This window comes from Telmatherina bonti (assembly GCF_933228915.1).
Source record: "Telmatherina bonti genome assembly, chromosome: 8".
Classification (NCBI taxonomy): Eukaryota; Metazoa; Chordata; class Actinopteri; order Atheriniformes; family Telmatherinidae; genus Telmatherina; species Telmatherina bonti.
The window spans coordinates 31,093,819-31,111,590 of NC_136626.1; the positions used below are offsets into that span (position 1 = coordinate 31,093,819).

Consider the following 17,772-nt stretch of genomic DNA (forward strand, 5'->3'; position numbering starts at 1 on the left):
AATGAGAGAAAACTAAGGAGTTGCATGGTTTACGGCGACTCTCACAACGTTTTACGGTTAACCAGGTGCTTCATAAAATACTGCTGGCTCCTACAGCGTAATCAGACCCCCCCAACCAAATGTTTGCTGTTAATTAAAACTCTCTGATTTCACATAAGAGGAGAAGCCACTGCTGGTGATGCTGAACACACACACATATGCACACACAACAGGCCTGCTTCTACTGAACAGGCACCGTATGTCTTGCTTTGTGTACTACAATGTATGTGTGTGTGTGTGTGGGTTGCCATATCAACTACCTTTTCAACTGGAAGGATAAATCCAACAAACTGGCCAATGAGCTCCTGATGACACACTTTATGAACTCAGACACCCTGAGAATCCAGGAGCATGTCAAATTTACACTGCCAGCTAAGTTTTAGCACATTGATAAGACGTCTTCCATAAAAGGTTTTTTCTTGGGTTTTTTTTTTCTTGTTTTTGTTGTTTTAACCTTGTTTTGTCCAGCATCATGATAGCAGAATGATTTCTTCTGCCTGCTGTGTTGTGCTGAACAAATTTGTTTTGCCAAGAGGAGCTTTGCACATATGGGCTCCTCTTCATTTTTAAATATTAATATTTATTTATAAATTTGTTGACTGCTGAATTTACATTTTTACACTGGATCTGACTGAGGAGGTCAACAGAAAGGAGAGAGTGAACAGAGAGGAAAGAGTAGTAGAAGACAACCACAAGAAGGCCTAAACAGAATAAAACAAAACAACCAGCTTGTAAGTCGGGCTGGGACGATATGCTTTTCTCTCGATTCAATGTTTAACGATTTTTTTGTGCCACTTCAGTTGAAAAAGTTGAAAGAAGACTTTACAGACTATATCAGGAGCCAGATTTACCAAATAAAATAATCAACTGAGTGTCAGTTTTTAAGATATATTCAGCAGCAATATGTCTGAACGTGTTTTTGAACTTATACTCTTGTTTCAAAAGCTTAACTGCAAATAAAAGTGTTGCTTTGACTGTCAGTCGGCTAACTGCTGCCTTAGTGTCTTGCTAGGTGGGCAGTAACGTTAGTCGTGTTACCGCAGTCCGCCACATGTGCATTACAGACTTTACTAACTTCACACAGAGAGGCCACCATTTAAACCTCCAGTCGAGGCTGAAACCAGCGACCTTCTTGCTGTGAGGTCACAGTGCTAACCACTAAGCTACCGTGCAGCTGAGCACAAAACCATCATCTTTTATCAAAGTTTAATTTATTAGTTATCTGGATGCAATCACTTCTGTTCAAGCAGCAACCTTTGGTGGCAAAAAGTGGAGCCGAAGCAGAAGTGCCAAAAACTGCAGTTCCCCCTTCATCCACTAGGGGCTTCAAAACAGAGCAAATCCCCATGGTGTCCCAAATTACAAAGACCAACTTCACAGCAGAAATAAACATGTTTGCAGCCTGGTTCATAAATCCATCTTAGGTTTTAATAGATCAGGTTTACCTTCATGACAACTGGGGAGTGAATTTTTTTCTAACTCCCCCGCTTAAAAGTAATTTCATCTCAAAATTCGGCATATTTAGGGGCGTGTCCTTTTGATTGACAGGTGCCAGATGTTCCGCTTCAAGTAAGAACAATGAAGAAGAACTGCAGTTTTTGGCCGCTTAACAGCATGACTTAGCTTTAGACCACTTACCTCCGTTAGCTGATAGCTGCTGTTAGCTCCAGGTTAGCTCAGTTAGCTCTTAGCTACAGGCAGGTTGGAGTTTGCTCATAGTCAGTCTTCCACCACCACGCTCACAGCCCCCCTCTCAGCTCCATTTTTTTGTCCATATTTGTGCCAAAATGCCGATGGTAACCACCAACTGGGCTTCAAGTCAGCTCTTCAGAAACCTATGGGTGACGTCATGGAGGCTACTTCCATTTTTATACAGCCTATGATTCTGCTCTATTTATCTCAGTCATTTTGATTTTTAGTTACTGATGCAAACCCAAATAATGAAAATGTATTTTACTAAAAAGTACGTATGACTTTGGTTATTCCCACCCAGTAAAGAAAGATTATAGATTTGGAGATTTTGATGCTATTTTAGAAGCTCTTCATGGATGTTGGATCTGCAAAGTGTAGACGCAAACAACTAAAAAAAAAATCAAATCAGAAATGCTGACTTCAGAAATCACCACGATAAACTTCTGTAATGCCTGTTTGGTGGTTTAGTTTGGTACGCCACAGAACATAATGCTACCCTGGACTCCACCACTTTCCGACCAATGGCAGCTAAGCGTTTCAGACAGAGGAAGTACAGAATGAGAAAGAAGTCTGTTTTTAACATGCAAACTAAATGCACACATTAGTCATATTACATCTTTCTAAAGTTATATAAGCGCAGTGTGTCTCTGTTGGAAAGTTTATGTGTGCAGATCAGCTTATAGAGTAAATACTATTATATAATGTACCACAGGCTGTCTGAGGATCAGTTTAATGGTTGGATGCCCACGTCAAGAGGAAAGAAGAAAGCCAGTGGATTAATGCCATCTCAGCAACTGGTGCGTTCTCTGCATCCTCTGTCTATGAAAGAGAATTAACTTAGGTTATAATGCCAAGCCAGTGTTCATGGTTACACATTTTTAACTTGGTTTTATGTGAGAACAGAAAAGTTTTGAGTTTCCTTTTCATGAAATTGTTCAGCTATATTTAGAAAATGATCTCTGTTGCTCTTACCCCGTCCACATTGAGCTTTGCAGAACTTATAGCTCATTATTTTGGTGCTAACATTGCTCCCTGTCCTTTTATTGGGCGATAAAATGTCAGATTTGTGTTTATAGCTTGTTTCTGCTGCCATTTAGATTCCTAAAAATCAGTTATGGCTGCTTAAACTGCAAAACTGGTTCAGCAAATTTTGTTGCACCTTAACAAAAACAGTCTAGACTTTCTGCAGTGTTGTTATGTGGCTCTTGTTCGCAGAGCCTGGCCTGCATTACAGCACTTAATAATAATGTAGCTTTGAACGAAATGAATGCATACTTGATGGTTGCATAATTCATGCAATATTCAACATCTGTAATCAACATTTGTTTAAGGAAGTCGCTGTGACAACTGCATTTATATGCATCACTTGTGTGCATTAATGCTGCTAGTGCCGCAGGGCATTTCTGTGTTAGACACGTGCTTAAGCAATACTGGGATGTAGTTATTTAACTACTGGGAAATTAATGAAACACAAGCATTAAACATGCTGCACATTTTTTGTACTGAGCCAGACGACCACAGTCCGTGTGTGCACACACTGCTCTTCGTCATCCGTTGTGAGGGACAGGGATCATGTTGCATCGCGTGCAGAGTTGTAATTTTGCCTCAGTCTGGAATCAGTGGCGCACTCTGCACCTCGCCTGATTTCCCTGATCTACCATACCTATCTAAATCATGGTGGTTATAATGTGCTCTACAATTACACACAAATATTGCAGCTCAAATACACCATGCTGTAATTACACAAGATGAAAGACAAATTCACCTCTGCTCATAACTGACCTAATGGTACGTGACAGGAAGGGGAGATGCAAAACATAAAGAGCATTATCAAAGAGAGAATGGGTTTTAGTAAGTTTTTAATTCTGCGTTTTTTTCCCAAAGAGCGGAAAAAGTTAAAAAGTAGGGAATGAGAAAAGCGTAATGTGCCACTAAGAAACTATGTAAATCATTCATAATTGCCAAAACTTGACTTGCATGTGCATATTTGCATGCATATTTCATCCTACTGCCTTAATCTGCCTTAAACGTGGTCTGATGGGGAAATTAGTAGCTGCCATTCTCTAATTGAGCATTTCAATATTCGACCCTGTGATTTAAGCCGCTGCCCTCTTATTCATCTCTCACATAAAGCTTTCTGACCTACTTTCTGATACTTGGAACGTGTATTTTTATTTTTCTTGTACTTACAAAAAAGGGATTAAACTATTTTATCAGAAAGTAAATTTTAAATATGATTTTGCTGTTGTCATGTTAAAAAAAAGCTTTAAAACAACATTGTTTTAACCACCAAAGGCCTAAAAATGTATTAATAATAATATATATATCTATATATATATATATATATATATATATATATATATATATATATATATATATATATATATATATATATATATATATATATATATCTATATATATATATATATCTATATATATATATATATCTATATATAAAATATATGAATATATATATAAAATATATATATATATAAAATATATGAATATATATATAAAATATATGAATATATAAAATATATGAATATATAAAATGATAATATATATAAAAAATTATTAATAATAATACAGCATTAATTCGGGACAGAAAAGCCAAGTTTACAACCAGGCATTTGTTTCCCTTTAGTATGTTAAAAATGTCTGAAATCAGTGAAACCAGCTCCTTATGAATCAGGTGACTTTGCTTGATCTGCTCATGGCTGTTAGCTGACAGTGCGACCACCTAAACACCGTAATGCCAAACCACCGAGCCAACATTCCCGACCACTAATGCAACCACGCTGCAGATATAAAAGCATTCATAAGACAGTGTTACTCATGCATGTCCTTCTGTTTCTCCACAGTTACGCCACATTTTTGCTCCTCTGACCATGATAGTTTATACAGAAGTAGCAGAGCGGTTAGCACACCATCCTAACCTGTGATTATTTCCCGAAGCAGCAGTCTGATGTTTACAGATGTGGTTGCTCCTTTCATTTTACATTTCTACTCGCCTCCATTCCAGTTCAGACACATTGACATCAAGCCTTGTGTTGTGTCCAAAAAGCTTTATAAAGCTTTTAGCTTTGTGTGTATTTGTGTGGAAACAGTTAAAGGGGGATTGTTCTGCACTTCCTAAAGAGTTTGTAAATCAATGCAGATTATCGGGTCTTGTGTTTTGTCTTAAACAGGCCGCTCTGGGGAGGATTAAACCTTAACACTGGAATTCATACAGCTAAAGGTCCGATTTCATTGATGCTGACACAACAAGCCAGCCATCAACTGCTTTTTGCTTCTCCTTGAACACAAATCTCTTCATTTTGTATTAAAGCCTCTCTACTTCATACTTTCACACACACCATAGTGAAGGATAATTCAGCATCCATCTTGTATCCTGTTTCTTCTCCAAGCTCTCTTCAGTCAGTTCAGTGTTCTCTTGTCTTATGCCGGGCGGACACTGTGTGATTTTGAGGGGATTTCACCACGATTTTGCTGTCGCAGACCACGCTGCGTCATCCTGGAAACATGGTAGCGTCGGGATGTCCGGTCGGGAGGTCGTAAGCCGTACAGTGTGAGAACACTCACGAGGAAGGATTAATTGCTGCTACGTTCTAACGATGATGCTGCGACCTCCCGATCAAACTTCTGGCATGTCAGAAATTTTCGCCGTCGCTCGTACAATGTGAGTGGTGTTACGTCACAATTCTACGTTCGCACCTGCGCAGAAGACACCGGTGGAGCTTTAAACAATGACGGGCAACCCCAACTTCAGACGTGTGCGGTGGACACAGCTGCTAGAAGAGAGATTAGTAGAGCTATGGAGAGAACACGAGGTTTTCTTTTGTTTTTCGTTTCAGCGCACAAGACAGCGCACGCAACTGCAACAACTTGCTGCCTGCTCGCCATCTTGTTGTCAGGCACGCTGCAGTTGTCATAGGAACTAGGAACATTTGTTTTTCGTTGTTCACACTCGAGCACGTCGTGCCGTCACACACCGACTGACGCCGACAAGTAGTCGTGATTGTCAATAATCGTGGCTGACAGCAGTCGTACAGCATGAGTACACATGTCACAGGGTCAAATAGAGTACGAGGGACAAACCCGGTGGTGCAGTGGGAGCATTTCCCCGACAGTCAGATTTCTAAAATCGCACAGTGTCCGCCTGGCATAACTTCAAAATGCATTTGCACTAAAACGACACAAAATTGTGAATAATTTGGAGGTGAATTATCAATGTTTCTGTCTATGTACACCGAGTACAATGCAAAATTGCCAAAAAATGAAGAAAATTCAGAAAACAAACTCGCAAGGTGGATTCCACATCAAGCCAGTGTGCTGATGCTACTAAAGAAAAAACAAAAAGAGGCACTGGGTTCATCCTGTTCTAGGAAAGAGAGAACATGCAAAGTTTCATTGTTTAATCCAGCATCTGAATCTGGACCACGGCCACTTCAGGACGGACTTAGGAAATCTGTGGGACAGTTGGAGGATCTGCTTTAGCAGCTGGCTGCTTGCTTTATGAAGAAGAAAAAACATAACAGACGTTCAGCCATGATGATACAATGTCTGAATGTAATGGCAGAGAAAGTTACACCTGTATAGCTTGCAACCGGTGATCTCTCAACACGCCTTCTCTATTTGGTCGATTATATATCTGTCGGATTACCAATACCAATATTTAAAGAAAAAATAAAACTCGCAAAATTGCTGGATGGAATTTTGTTACTGATGTGAACGTTCACATTGACTTTACACTGATCCAATAATATTGCCATGCAAATTATTGGGATGAAATATTCAGAGTAGGTGTTTAAAGACCTTTACTCTGTTATCTTCTCTCTTTCTTTTCCTCACTTCCTCTGATAATGTACTTCACTGAATCATCCATGACTTGTGTTCAAAATGGCCAGTGTGTTGATATCCAGTTGCTAGCATGTGTTGCAGTGCCACAAAGCAAAATGCAGCGAAAAATTATCCTCCGGGCTGGAACATAAAGTTGTCAATTGTCCTTTCTTATCTTTAGGATGCTGCAAGGCAACATTCATATTTAGTGTCAGCATGCTATGATAATGAGAGAGAAGAATGGGGTTTTAGGGTCAGGGTTATGTAGCATTGCCTTAACCCTTTCATGCATTGTGTCAACTGAAGTGGACACCTATTTAAAGGCTGTCCACTTCAGTGGACATTAGCAAAGTCCCCCAACACACTGCCTCTCACTGAAGAATTAATAAATATAGTATAAAATGTCATATATACATGTTCATAAAGTTACCAACTTTGCATCAGTGATAAACAGGACAAGAAAATGAAACTAGTCCATTTTTATATGGACTAGTTTCGGACATCTGGTCAGGATGCCTCCTGGACCTCCCTGGTGAGGTGTTCCAGGCACGTCCCTCTGGGAGGAGACCCCGGGGAAGACCCAGGACACACTGGAGGGATTATATCTCCCGGCTGGCCTGGGAACGCCTCGGGATCTACCCCCGCAGAGTTAGCAAATGTGGCTGGGGAGAGGGAAGTCTGGGCTTCCCTGCTTAGGTTGCTGCCCCCGCGACCCGACCCCGGATAAGCGGTGGAGAATAGATGGATGGATAGGGGTGTGTCTTTCTGATTGACAGGTATTGAATGTAGAACAACTGCGGTTTTTAGCCAGTTAATAGCGTGACTTAGCTTTAGCCTGCTTACCTCCGTTAGCTGGTTAGCTACTGTTAGCTCTTTGCTACAGGCAGGTCGCAGTTCACGAGATGTCAATCATCTACCCCCATGCTCACAGCCCCCCTCTCAGCTCCACCTCTTTGCCCATTTTTTTTATTTTCCGGGAGAGACGGAACGCGTGACGCTGCTAAGATGGCGACAGTAGGAACCGCCGCTTCGGTTCAGCTCTTCAGAAACCTACAGGTGATATTACGGAGGCTCGATCCATCTTTTATATACGGTCTATGGTCAGACGGTTAAGTTAATGCCAACACTATGTATTTGTTAACACTACACTGAAATTAAACAACTAAAATATGATCATTGTTTGTAAATGTTAGACTTTCATTGATTTTATGTAGTTTTACGTAGCAGCACAAAAATGAATGAAATTAAAATAGATGAATGAAAAATACTTTATTATTCCCCAAAGGGAAATTCAATATTGTAGCATACTACTACTACTAATAATAATAATAATAAAAAGCTTTACATAAGAAAAACATTTCAAGCGTAAATTCTTTTTTAACCATTGTTACTAAAAATAATTGAAATATAAAAATCTGAAATTACATTTAACCTGTCATAGCTTCATTTCAACTCAGTAAATATGTGCCTTCTTTGTGTCAAACCAGCATGTGCAGGGGACAGACGCCTGACACAATGTGGTTCCCATGGTAATAGTCAGCATCATGTAAGAATGACTACCTCTGAAAACCCACCACTTCCGACTCACCTCTTCCAACCAACCATACAGTAGCAGAGAGCTTTTCCTCTCCAGCATTCCTCACAGGATTACCTTGTCTGATATAAATTCCTTGTAAAAGTTTGTGCTTTGCTGCATGCCTGCTTCCACTTCCCTCTGTTTGTCTGGCTCCAAAAATCACGTACTCTCATTCTTTTCCTCAAACCAAAATATCATTTTTGATCAGGTTTCAACATAAGCAGGGATATTTATAAGTCGTCTAGTTGTCTGCATTCCAGTGATATGTACATAGCCATTAGTTTTGATTTGGGGGGGGTCAGGCATAGATGTCAGACTGCTGCAGTGTCTTGAGAGTTGTTGAGGAAACAGACTGCTTTTCTAATTTAATGTTCCTGTGTTCTTTAGCGGAAACCTTATTTCCTCTGGGCAGAACAGTGTGACAGTGATAATGAACACAAATGCTTCCACACTGCTTTCATCCTTTTTTTTTTTTTCTTTTCACCGGCTCACTGCTTCTCCTGTCGTTCTTTTATGCTGTTCAGCACAATGATTTACTAGAAACTACAATGACCACATTTTAAAGGGTGTTATTTAGGAGTTTTGCAGTCCCATTTAATTTTAATCATTTTAACATGCCAGCAACAATATTTTTTTTTCATTTATTGGATTGATTTGAATTTCTGTTCTATTTGTATGAAGAGACATATGAGTATGCTGACCACAAATGCTTTGACTGTGGATTTATGCTGCAAATTGTCATTCCACAGCCTTTGGCCCAGAAAGGTGGGGTCAGAAATCCTATCCGTTCCACGTAGAACATTAAGGAACCAGTTATGACTACTTACGGCCTTTACAGATAATTTCACATTCACTGCGAGAAACTGATGACTTGAGAAGCTAGCAGCACAAGCTAGTAGGAGATGTTAACCTGGAACCGCTGATGCTTGTTACTGCTGAGCCAGGGCAAGCTACTCGCTAGTTTGCAGGACTCGTGTTGGATAAGCGTGCAAAGGCTAGCAGGTGGGATTCCACCTGGATAAGCAAGTGGATCAGGATAAACTTAGGTAACATGAGAAGATACTAAGTGGTAGTCAGCAGGATTGGGCTGAAGCTTGTTACATCCTCCATCCTATAGGCTGCAGGAACAAGAAAAAAAACTTTTTTGTCAGGTCCATCCATACTTCACAAGAAGCTTCGTCTGCTGCAGGGAGGGATCACTGTGGACGGTGATGTCTGCTTCATGTTCAGTGAATCTAGTTATTTCTTATTTAATGAGCAACTTTGTCCGCAGCATTGCGGGTTTTGCACATGGCTGAATCTGCTTGTTTTAATGCCACATTTTATAAAAAATATTCCTAATTTTATTATAGGGGTAGGAAAATCGAATGGAAAATATGGATTTTTTGCTTCACAATTTTAAAAAAGATTTTCTTTTTTTTTTTTTTTTTTTTTGTTAATCTATTTTTTTTCCAGATAAATAAAACTAATCTCTTATAAATTTTTCGTAATTTTTATTAATTTTATTGATCTTTTTACTTGTCTTCTTGGGCATTATAGCAGCAGAATGATAGTCTGGCTACTGTGCTGTTTTTTGACGGGCAAAAAAAAAGTTTTATAAAAATTTTTTTGTTGTTGTACGATTTTTAAATACTTTATTTCTGTTATTTCTGCAAATAAGTATTTAAACACTTGCCAATCAGGAAGAAACCTGGTCCTCAAAGACCTTTTAGCCCGTCTATAAAAAGTCCACCTCCACTGCACTTATTAATCTAAATTAGCAGCACTTGTTTGAAGTCGTTCCCTGCATAAAGACGCCTGTCTACTTCACAAAAACTGCAGCTACTACTGTGGGCAAGAAAAAAATTGTAGACCTCCACAAGGCTGGAAAGGGCTGCGGGCCAAGCAGCTTGGTGAAAGAAGACCAGCTGTCAGAACAATTGTTAGAAAATGAAGGTGGCTAATGATGACTGTCTCCCTTGGACTGGGGCTCCATGCACGATCTCACCTCGTTGGGTATCAGTGATGCTATGAAAGGTGAAGAATCAGCCCAGGACTAAACAGGAGGAGCTGGTCCATGACCTTAAGAGAGCTGGGACCACCATTTCATAGTTTACCATTGGTAATACAGTAAAACATTGCGGTTTAATATCATGCATCGCACAGAAGATCCCCCTGCTGAATTCAGCACATGTTCAGGCCATGAAGTTTGCCAGTGACCATCTAGATGATCCAGAGGAATCACGGGACAAAGTCATGTGGTCAAACAAGATTGAAATAGAGCTTTTTGGTATAAATTCCACTTGTTGTGTTAGGAGGGGAAAGAAGGATGAGTTCCATCCCAAAAACACCATCCCTACTTTGAAGCATGGGGATGGGAGCATCATGGTTTGGGGGTGTTTTTCTGCACAGGGGACAGGACGACTGCACTGTATTGAAGAGAGGTTGAACGGGGCAGCGTAATGTGGGACTTTGGGCAACTACCTCTTTCCCTCAGGCAGAACATTGAAAATGGGTCGTTGCTGGGTCTTCCAACATGACAGTGACCCGAAGCACACAGGCAGGATAACCGAGGTGTGGCTCCATAAGCAGCATACCAAGGTTCTGAAGTGTCCTAACCAGTCTCCAGACCTAAATCCAATGGAAAATCTTTGGAAGGAACTGAAACTCCATGTTGTTCAGCGACAGCCCTGATCCCTGACAGATCTAGAGAATCTAAGTGGGCCAAATTCCTGTTTCAAGAAATGGTGGTCAGAGATCCCAATGGCAGGGATTGGCCATGTTTCTGTCAGATTGCACCTTGACAGCTGTGGCTACACACATAGCTTAGCATCACCAAGGATGGATGAATGGGTGTATAATGGATCCAGTGTAAAAGCACTTTGAGTGCCTTAAAAAGCACTATAAAAAAAAGCACTGAGTCATCCAGCAAGTTTATTCACTAACAGCAGGTAGCTCTCTTTCTGTCTTTTTGACTTAACTTGCTAGTTTCTGGTCCTCATGATTGTCAACGGTTTTGTTCTCCACGAATCTAGAGTTGGCTTGTGTGGGTGTATATATTTATGTGTGTGGGTGGGTATGTGTGTGTACTTATGTGTATGTGTATGTATGTATGTGTATGGATATGTATATATGTATGCATATGTGTGAGTGTATGTGAATGTATGTATATGTATGTGTATGTGTGTGTATGTGTATGTGTATATGTATGTGTATGTATGTGAGTATGTATGTGTGTATATATATATATATATATATATATATATATATATATATATATATATATATATATATGTGTGTATATATGTGTATATGTATGTATGTATATCTATCTTTATGTATGCATGTATGTGTACATGTGTGTGTATGCATGTGTATGTATGTGTATATGTATGTATGTATGTATATATGTATATATATAATGTATGTGCGAGTGTATATACATATATATGTAGGTGGGTATGTATGTGCATATACATGTATGCACTGATCTCTTTCTTTTGTTTTTTTTTTTGTTTTTTTATGTTCTCTTTTCTGTTCTCTTTCTGCCCCTTTCCTGTCCTTTCCGGTCGGGTCCAGCAGCATAAACTCTGTAATACAAGCTATTATCCAAAACAAATTGAAAAATAAAATAAGAATCAAGAAATACAAGGGGATCATTACATCTACAAAAGTTCCCCTTGGCAAAATAAATTTGTTCAGCAGAACACAGCATCCAGAACATCAGTCTGCTTGCTTAAATGCTGGACAAGACAAAAAAAAAAAAAAAGCACTATAAAAATGTAATCCAATATAATTATTATAAAATGCTCAGCACCCCCCCCCCCCCCCCCCCAATTCTTCTGTTGTTCTTGAGACATGACACCAGCTGTGAAAGTGTTTAATCAAATCATCAGTGAGTGTGAGGAGTGAAACGCATGGCAAGTCCAATATAAACACATTTGATACATGGTTACATCGACCAGGATTTTTCGGATTAAATCAAAATCGTGGAGGGTTTAAAAATTTAGGCCAGACCTCCTTTTAGCACTAAAAAAGAGGACATGTATGTGTAAAAGAAGACGTCTGGCCCGTGTAGTTCTTACTGGGGTTTGTTCATGCAGGTAGAGTAAGAGGTGAAGTACGGTTCGGGATGAACGGATAAGGGTTGTGAACACAAAAGAAGAGGCAGTGTTTTCAGATTAATTCACTTTGGGACCCAGTTCCATGACAATAAAATGCCAAAAAAAGAAAAGAAGAAAAGTGTGGCCTTATATTTGTATGGGCTTAAATGAGTTAAAAGATGTTGAATCATACCTAATTCATTAATAAAAAAAAAAAATCTTATTTCAGATCAGTTTTATAACAACTGCTGATGAGGGACTCTCTACAAAACTGAAATCATGTCATTTCTTTTACAAATTTTCATGAACACATAGTTTCTTTTATTAGGATTCCTTACAAGTAACATAAGTATAGAGGTACTCCTGCCAGATCCTCTGTACATTCCACACCTTGTTTTGGTTTGAAAGACTAGGAAATTATAATCTTACCATAATCTCCTGTGTTCTAAAAAAAATATCAGGATCTTAAATTCCAGTCTTGTTAACGTGATATATGTAGAGCTTTTTCATTCTCACAGGTCTTTGAGTACATTTATAGAAGCTTGTCGAAGTATTTACTCTTAATCCCTGTAGTGGTACATTCCTCTGAGTTCCTTTAGTAGGTTGCTTTCACCTTTGGAGCATCACAGGTTATATTTACCCCTCACTCAGTAACTACTGCGTACCTCATGTTCTGTTACATCTTATTAAAACAACTCTCAATCAGCTGCTTCCTGCTTTCTCACTCGTCTGTTTTTAGGCCCAAACTCTCTCTGTTCCCAGAGTCTTTGTCTCCTAGCAGCGGTGACTCACTCAGCAGAGATTACTTTGTAATTCTATAAACAAGAAAGTGATTATTTCGCTCAGTTTCGGGAAACAAGTGCGTCGACGGAAACAGCGTTTGCAGGAGCTGCACAAGTGGCCGCACACTCATCTCCCATCACGAGTCTCAGTCTGCAAAAGCTCTAATATGAATATGAGGAGCCAGTCAGGTGGCTTTTAAATAAACATCTGTGATTCACTTAATTAGAACAAACCGGATCCTGATTCACATATTTAAGTGGGAGACATGTCTTTGTGACTTGGTGTCTGGAAGGTGGGAAGTGTGCCTGTGCCGCGTGACATGAATTCAGACGCAGGTGCTCGTCTTCGCAGCCAAGCTGGATGTTCACAGATCAACACCTGGTACTGCTCCTCCTCCAAATCTGCAACGCCACGATCAACATCCAAACCACAGATTGCTTCAGGGGGAAGCCTGCATCCACCCGCCTGCAACAGCCCCGCACCCACCCCACCGGACCTGCACTGTATGCTTTGGCAGCAGGTCAACCGGCTCCTCTGCAGCAGGCACGCAAGCCCTCAAACAGATTTATGCATCTTGCATATGCATGTTACCAACTCCTTCTGTAGCCACACGTCCTCGGTGGCCTATTTCAGCGAATAAAATGATCTATATTGACTGCAGAGAGTTGCTATATTTCCCTTAGAGTTGTTCTTTTACCCGTATACATGCTCAGTGTGTTTTTAAAGATGATTTTTTTTTTCCTGATGCGGGTATCTGAAAAGATAAGACCCACATCTCACCGACTCATCACTCTCAGCCGCACTGTATTTCCCAAAAGTTTTCAGTCTGGGCGGCACTGGAGAGCAAGCCAAACACTTCGCATTCCTGAAGACAACAACTCAAAACAAAGTCTCTGCGTGTTAAATTTGATATCATCTATATGGGAAGGGGGAAAGGAGGGGAGGGGGGGACTAACAGAGAACAAGAAAACAAAGACTAAGGCCTGACAAAATCATGCTCAGCCTACGTTACCTAACTATACCAACACTGACTTATTCCTCAGCGTATACAGTCTGCCGTGCCAAACAAAATAAAGCTGAATATTTTGGGAGGTCAGTTTTAATCTTTTTTTAGAGTTATCTTGTGGCGATAAAGCGGGAGCGGCACGGCTGCCCTCTCACTCCATCAGTTTAACGTAAAGTAGATTACAGGCTGTATAATCAGCATTCATAATGGGAGATTTTTATTTCCACATGTGTTGTGTTAGATCTTATCTTCTCACATATCACTCCCATTCAGTGTCCGTCTCTTTGCCTTCGTTCAGACTGGGCTGTTCTTCGTGTGAGCTCATTTTTTTTCTTATGTAATTTCAAAGCTGAGCTTTCATCGAGTTTCAGCAGTTTTCAGACACCATGGTGGCAGAAGTCATGCGAAGCCGAATACATCCTCTGCAAGTCTTAATTCTTTTATGTATTTGACATGTTCATATTTCAAGGTGCAATCTGTGATAGAATATAATCCGTAAAGTATTTTTTGTTGTAGTGTTTTCTGGTTAACCTGCTTGTCTCTACTTCTACTTCTACTACTTAAATCTCTGTGGTTACGTGTCCATAATGCAGCTTTATTGTTTTGATCCATTCTCATAGCATTGAGTGTCAAACAGCAAGCAGCTGTTTTCATCCTTCCCCCTTTTCAAAGTTATAAGCAGAAAGTTAGAAATCCCCTCCCCTTTATAAAAAAGGCTCTAAGTAGACCACACACATCTGCACCTGCATGTGCAGTTTTCAGAAAAATAGCCTTTAATGTACAGAAATGGTCCATTAAGTCAACAGATTTATATGCATTTGATTTTAAATGTGCAAAATCAGCACTAGAAGTGCATAATTGTATGGGCTGAACTCTTAATAGATGGGTGGGGTCTGCATGGCGGTGTGTTGGTTTGGATTGTCCCCCTGTCAGATTCTTGGTCTATGTTGGGATTTCTCATAGTTCTTTGCCCAAAAACTGCATATTAGCTTCACGAGTGACGTTAATTTGACTGTGTGGTTCTGGTTTTGGTTGTTTTCCTGGTCCAACACACCTGACTGAAATGAATGGGACATTGTGAAGAAGTTGACAATAAGCTGTTTGTATGTGTGTTGGACCATGGAAACAACTAAAACCTGCCGGATTGTGGCCCTAGAGGTACATTTATAAGGTACATTTAGTCACAATGGGTGAGGGGTTTTTTCCCCAAAGGTGCAGACGGCATTGAAAGCAGGAAAACATGTGAAGTTGTACCAGTTGTTCTTCATGAGAAGCAAAGCTTGATTTCGTAGTGCATGATGTCTTTTCTAAGAAGTAAATACAAAGTTGGCAACAAAAACTGGAGATGATTTAATTCCGTGCGTTTACATGGGAGTTTTAATTCCTGTTTAATTCCTAATAGAAGTTAATTCCACTTTAAACTGATGAAAAACGACCATGTAAACACTTCATTCCTAATGCAAATTTCTATTCGGAATTAAACTTAATTCAGATGTAAGTCTCTGGTTTATTAGCATTTTAATTTACATATATTTAATTCCTCTGTCATGTAAACCTTCATTCCGCTCTAAGTTAATTCTGGTCGTTCTGAGCATGCTCGTTACCTTGTCCTGTCCCGATGACGCTCTTTGTTTTGCCTCCCGTGTTCGGTGGTCTGTCTTTCTTCTTCTTCTCAGTTTCTGCAGAAAAGTGAAGTAGTATGCTCGTGTTGAGCTGGTGCTTCAAAATTATCATAATAACGGCAGCGAAACTGCTACTTATTATGTAGATTTTACAAGTTGCGACTGAAAAGACGAGAAGCAGGGAGCCAACTTTGTTTATTTCTGGTATACGTCATACGTCACGTCACCCTCTGTCCAATCAGAACCCTTCCCAACCCGCCGCTCTAAAGAGGAATTAAGTGAGGGCGTGTTTGATGTAAACCTTCATTCGGAATAATTATTTTCATGTAAACTCATAGAAGAATACATTAATTCTGAATTCAGAATGAAAAAAACATCATCTAACCATACGCATTTGCTCAATGACCAGAGGCAAGATTTCCAAACAAAATATCCACTTGGAGATGTGAGCATAGATGGCAGAAACCTGTGTACTTGTGTATTTCTTGCAGTTACAGCCATGTGCAGGCACCCTCCTTGTTTTGTGTTTGGCTTTGCATCTTGAGGAAGTGATTAAAGTGTTCAGATTATGTCTGTAGTCTGCTTGGGTGGATGACATACTGTTCAGCAAACTGACCCTCACAGAGGTGTTTGTTATTAGAAAAAATCATCATGTTGATCAATCCATGAAATTTCTCTCCTTGTTCAGCCTGACTTTGCTGCACCCAGATCTAGTTTTGTGACAGTGATGTAGACTGAGTTTACACTTCCAGTTGATGAAAACCTATCAGAACATGATGAATGGTCTGCACTTGCAAAGCATCTTTTCATCTTAACTAGATATGCTGTTGTCAATCTACCATTCACAAACATGCTCAAACATCTGTAGAAGCAAAGCGCTCTCCTGAACGCTCAAACAAACCAGCTGGAACTGGCAGCCTTACAATCGGCGTGCAAGGCGCTCCCCCACCTGAGCTACACCCGCCCACCCTGTTAATGCATTCATGTTTAAACACGGCTGGTAGGCCGCTGTGTGAAAACCACCGTTTTATTTGGATTTGTTCTGTTTGTGCAGCCACTAGAGTTGCTGATGTGTGTTTTACGACTCTGGTGTGCTGATTCAGTTTTCACATTTGTGTTTCTATATTTTATAGCACAGCTGACTTCCTTGTAAACACGAGGCTGTGCATTCCTGAGCAAACAGAAGGGGGGTGTGCAGGTGCCAGCAGGCCGACTTTGCTCATTTTAATGTAATTTCTTGTCCCACTCCACAGCTACCTCCCTCATTATCTCGCTGTCCACTCCCGTTCTTCATTTATCCCTTGGTCATATTCTTAAGCTCTTCCCGCTCCACTTCCTGCTTACTTTCTGTCATCTTTTTTGTCTCATGTTGTGTCATTCCCGATTCATTTCATAGAAAGTTTTTGCTTCTCAATGCACTTCTCGGGAAAGGAGGGAACTTTAGCTTCTGATTAGACTGCAGCACTTTCTGGTCAAATAAAGGGGCTCTTGTCCTCTCTTCCACGGGTTTACCTTGATAATTGCTTTCAGCGCTCGTCCAGCTGAGGGGAAAGAAAAAATAAAAACATGCCACGTCATAAGGTCATTTGTTTTTGCAGATCCAGATGTTTCACATGAATCTTGAATGGCAAGTTTGGCTGTCGCAGTGTGAACAAGTTACAGGTTTGTACTGTAACGCCAATCTCTTACTTGTTTAGTAAGCGTGTGTTTGTGTTTGTCTTCTGCTTTAGGTTGTGCCAGCCCTGAGGAGCTGACCACAGAGCGTGTCCATTCTACAGCCGAGGAGATGTTCGAGACCCTCAGAGCTTTGAGCCACACCAGAGACCACCTCAAGCAGCTGCGCTCCGTCTACACCGCCAGTGACGGAGTCCACCAGGTGAGAGATTTCCTCTTGTGTGTTTGCTTTGCGAGAGCACACGTAGAATCTATGAAGAGTCATCACAACTCCCACAACCTTTTATTATTCTCCAGCACACACAGGGAAAACAGCAGTGGCAGCTACACGTAAAGAGCCTAGTTAATCACTGAGGGTTACACACCGGCTTTTGATGATGAATTATTATCTTTTAGTCAGATTAGGGGGCATAAATAAAACGACTGAGAGGAAGAAAATCCTTGGAGGTGGACTGTAGC

General features: G+C 40.3%; 1 protein-coding gene across 1 annotated transcript in view; it reads left to right on the top strand.

Moving 5' to 3' along the window:
- Positions 1-17,772, top strand: part of scfd2 (sec1 family domain containing 2) — a gene marked incomplete at its 5' end in the record, with an annotated part of 132,307 nt that overhangs the window by 94,076 nt on the left and 20,459 nt on the right. Inside the window, one exon of the mRNA XM_079245402.1 lies at positions 17,370-17,515. Within this exon, the coding sequence (XP_079101528.1) occupies positions 17,370-17,515 (146 nt within the window). The remainder of the gene's footprint in view (positions 1-17,369; positions 17,516-17,772) is intronic.